Genomic DNA, 2500 nt, shown 5'->3' with positions numbered 1-2500 from the left:
CGTGAAGCGGCTGAGTCCGCATTTTTTTTTCCCATGATCCGCCACTGTAGCAGCGGCTATGGCGTTGCGCTGCAGAGCTCGAGGTCAAGTGTTCGATCCCGGTCGCGGCGGTCGCATTTCAATGGCAGCGCGCGCGAGAGAGAGACAGAGAGAGAGGCAAAGGAAAGACAGGGAGGCTAACCAGAGATTATCTCCGGCTGGCTACCCTGTACTGGGGGAGGGGCAAAGGGATGCGAAAGGTGACAGAGAGAAAAGGATAACAAAATAATAGTAATAATAAAAAAATAACTGCACATCCACAAACAGGGAAACGCAAAGAACGCTCGCGTACCTAAATTTAGGCGCCCATTAAAGAGCCTGAGGTGATGAAAACTAACCCAGAAATTTCCCACTACGGCGTGCCTCATAATCATATAGGGTTGCTGGCAAGTAAAACGTCGGAATCTTGTTTTTTTTTCCTTACTCGGAATTCTTTCCGGGTGATCTTCCAGAAAATAAACTTAATTGAACTGGAAATCAGGCTTCATGATCGTCGGTGCCAAGGTAGGTAGGTCGGTGTGAGCCCCTGTCGCGTGGTCGCGCTCCTCCTCTCACCACCATCGCTCGACCGTACGCGAGAGCCCCGTTCGACTCAACCGCGCTACTGGCTTCCCTCCCTCACCCTCCCTAGGAAAGCAGTTCGCGGCAGATGCCGGCGCGTGCCACGCGCGAATGAACGGAACAAGCAGCGAACTCCTCCCTGTCGCGCATGCGCTACGCGCCTGGAGCGCACGTTCACTCTCTCCACAACTGCGCCGTCAGTGGCAGCGTGGCCCGTGAGCGCGTCGGGTCACCAGCGGCGGCGCGTGGTTTCAAGCAGCCCAGCGTCTCTTTTTCCGAGCGTCCGCGGCTTTCCTCTCTTGCGGAGCAAAAGAAGAGCGCCTCCGAAGTCGCCGCCGCGTGGTGGATCCTCACGATGCGCGGGCTTCTCCTCCCAGCGTCCGGAGGGTAGAAGATGCTGCGCGCACGTGCCCGTCTTGAATGTGCGTGCAATGGCAACCCGCTCGCCGGCTGCTCAAGTGCGGCGACGTCGCTCGGGATTAACTTTGCCGTCGCTGCATGCGTCACCGAGGTCCTATAGCGCTCTCTCTTGGATTTCGCGCATAATTGTCGCCGTGGGCTTCCTCGCCGTGGGCGTGGCGTCGTCGGCCCACCTTCGTAAGTCCGTCGTTTTTTTCTTGCTTCGTTCTTTTTTTCGCAATTTTCCGAGTAAACTCTGACTCTACGAGTCTCGTTGTTCCTGTCGGATGTTCGGGGGGGGGGGGGGGGGTGCAAAGCGTTCCGCCGCTGTCATTGACTCCGGCGATTTTCCGTTTGTCACGCGGCTTCGTGTGTTATGATGCAGTCCCCTCTTCCGCGTGCCGCCGGTGACAGGGGCCGTGCCTTGTGTTGTGCTGGAGCGTGTGGGCGTTCATGTCTTTTTTTCTTTTTTCGAGGCGGCAGTGCAGCATCAGACGCATCTGTCACTGCCTTCCCCATTTGCCTCCCGCGCGATATATGGGGTCGGCTGCTGCTTTCACAAACGAGCCGCTGTCGCTGTTGGTGTCAGCTGCGTGCCGGAATCACGTTGACCCTTTACTGCATACTGTCGCGGAATGTGTACGTCAGCAGAAGGAGAGAAATTTGTTTAACCGAGCGAAAGCTGGACGAATAAAATTCGAATGTCGCAAGGGATGTTCCCTACTGCAATTTAGCGGGACACGGCGGTATTTAGAGGTTGGAAAGACAAGGGTAACGTACAGGAACGAACTCCTTCTTTATTCATAATGGAGCTTACCTGTGAAATTAGCGTCCGCATACGCAAATACATAATGGTGTACACGTAATGTCCACTCAGTGGCATTGAAAATGTACTCTACCCACGCCTACGAAGCGTCTAACGTACCATACTTAAATGTGCTGTTGTATCGTAGCGGAGACATGTAGTAAACACGTAAAAGGTATCTGCGCTAGTAGTGACTGACGGGAAGTACAGCGTTCGGGGAAGTAGGAAAAGATGATGAATCATGAAATACCCTCGATTCAAGCTTTCTTTTTTCACCCGTTAATATAGGATGCAGGCAGGCACGCAGCGAACGTGCGCAAAAAATAATTTCCCCACAGTTTTCTTTCTTCTTCGTTCTTAAGCGAGCCATGAACATGTTTCGGTTAAAGTGGCGAGCCTGTCCATTACGCCTCAATCTTGTCGAACCTTTGTCTCTTTTTTTGATCTGCATATTTTTTTTTCAGAACACGTAGGCAAGAAATTACCAATACCACACATGTCGCGACGCTTCTGCACTCGCGATCGTGTGAGCTTTCCGTCGACACGAACCTGACACCGTGGTGTCAAGCTGTCCAAGAAGAACTTCTGGGCGTGTTAAAAAAAGTTGGAAAACATGGGAAACTAGATATGACTTCCGCGCAAATTCAAAACGGCGCCTTAACAGCTTTGTAGGGCTTGCGGGAAGAAACAGCCTAG

At 52.8% G+C, this 2500-nt stretch overlaps 1 protein-coding gene across 1 annotated transcript in view; it reads left to right on the top strand.

The window, feature by feature from the left end:
• Positions 1–826: 826 nt before the first annotated feature.
• Positions 827–2500, top strand: part of LOC142585105 (protein eva-1-like) — a 154769-nt gene continuing 153095 nt past the window's right edge. Inside the window, exon 1 of the mRNA XM_075695624.1 lies at positions 827–1197. Within this exon, the coding sequence (XP_075551739.1) occupies positions 1032–1197 (166 nt within the window). The 5' untranslated portion in view covers positions 827–1031. The remainder of the gene's footprint in view (positions 1198–2500) is intronic.

The sequence above is a fragment of the Dermacentor variabilis genome, chromosome 6 (genome assembly GCF_050947875.1).
Source record: "Dermacentor variabilis isolate Ectoservices chromosome 6, ASM5094787v1, whole genome shotgun sequence".
NCBI classification, from domain to species: Eukaryota; Metazoa; Arthropoda; class Arachnida; order Ixodida; family Ixodidae; genus Dermacentor; species Dermacentor variabilis.
This window is presented reverse-complemented; position numbering and strand designations above follow the sequence as displayed.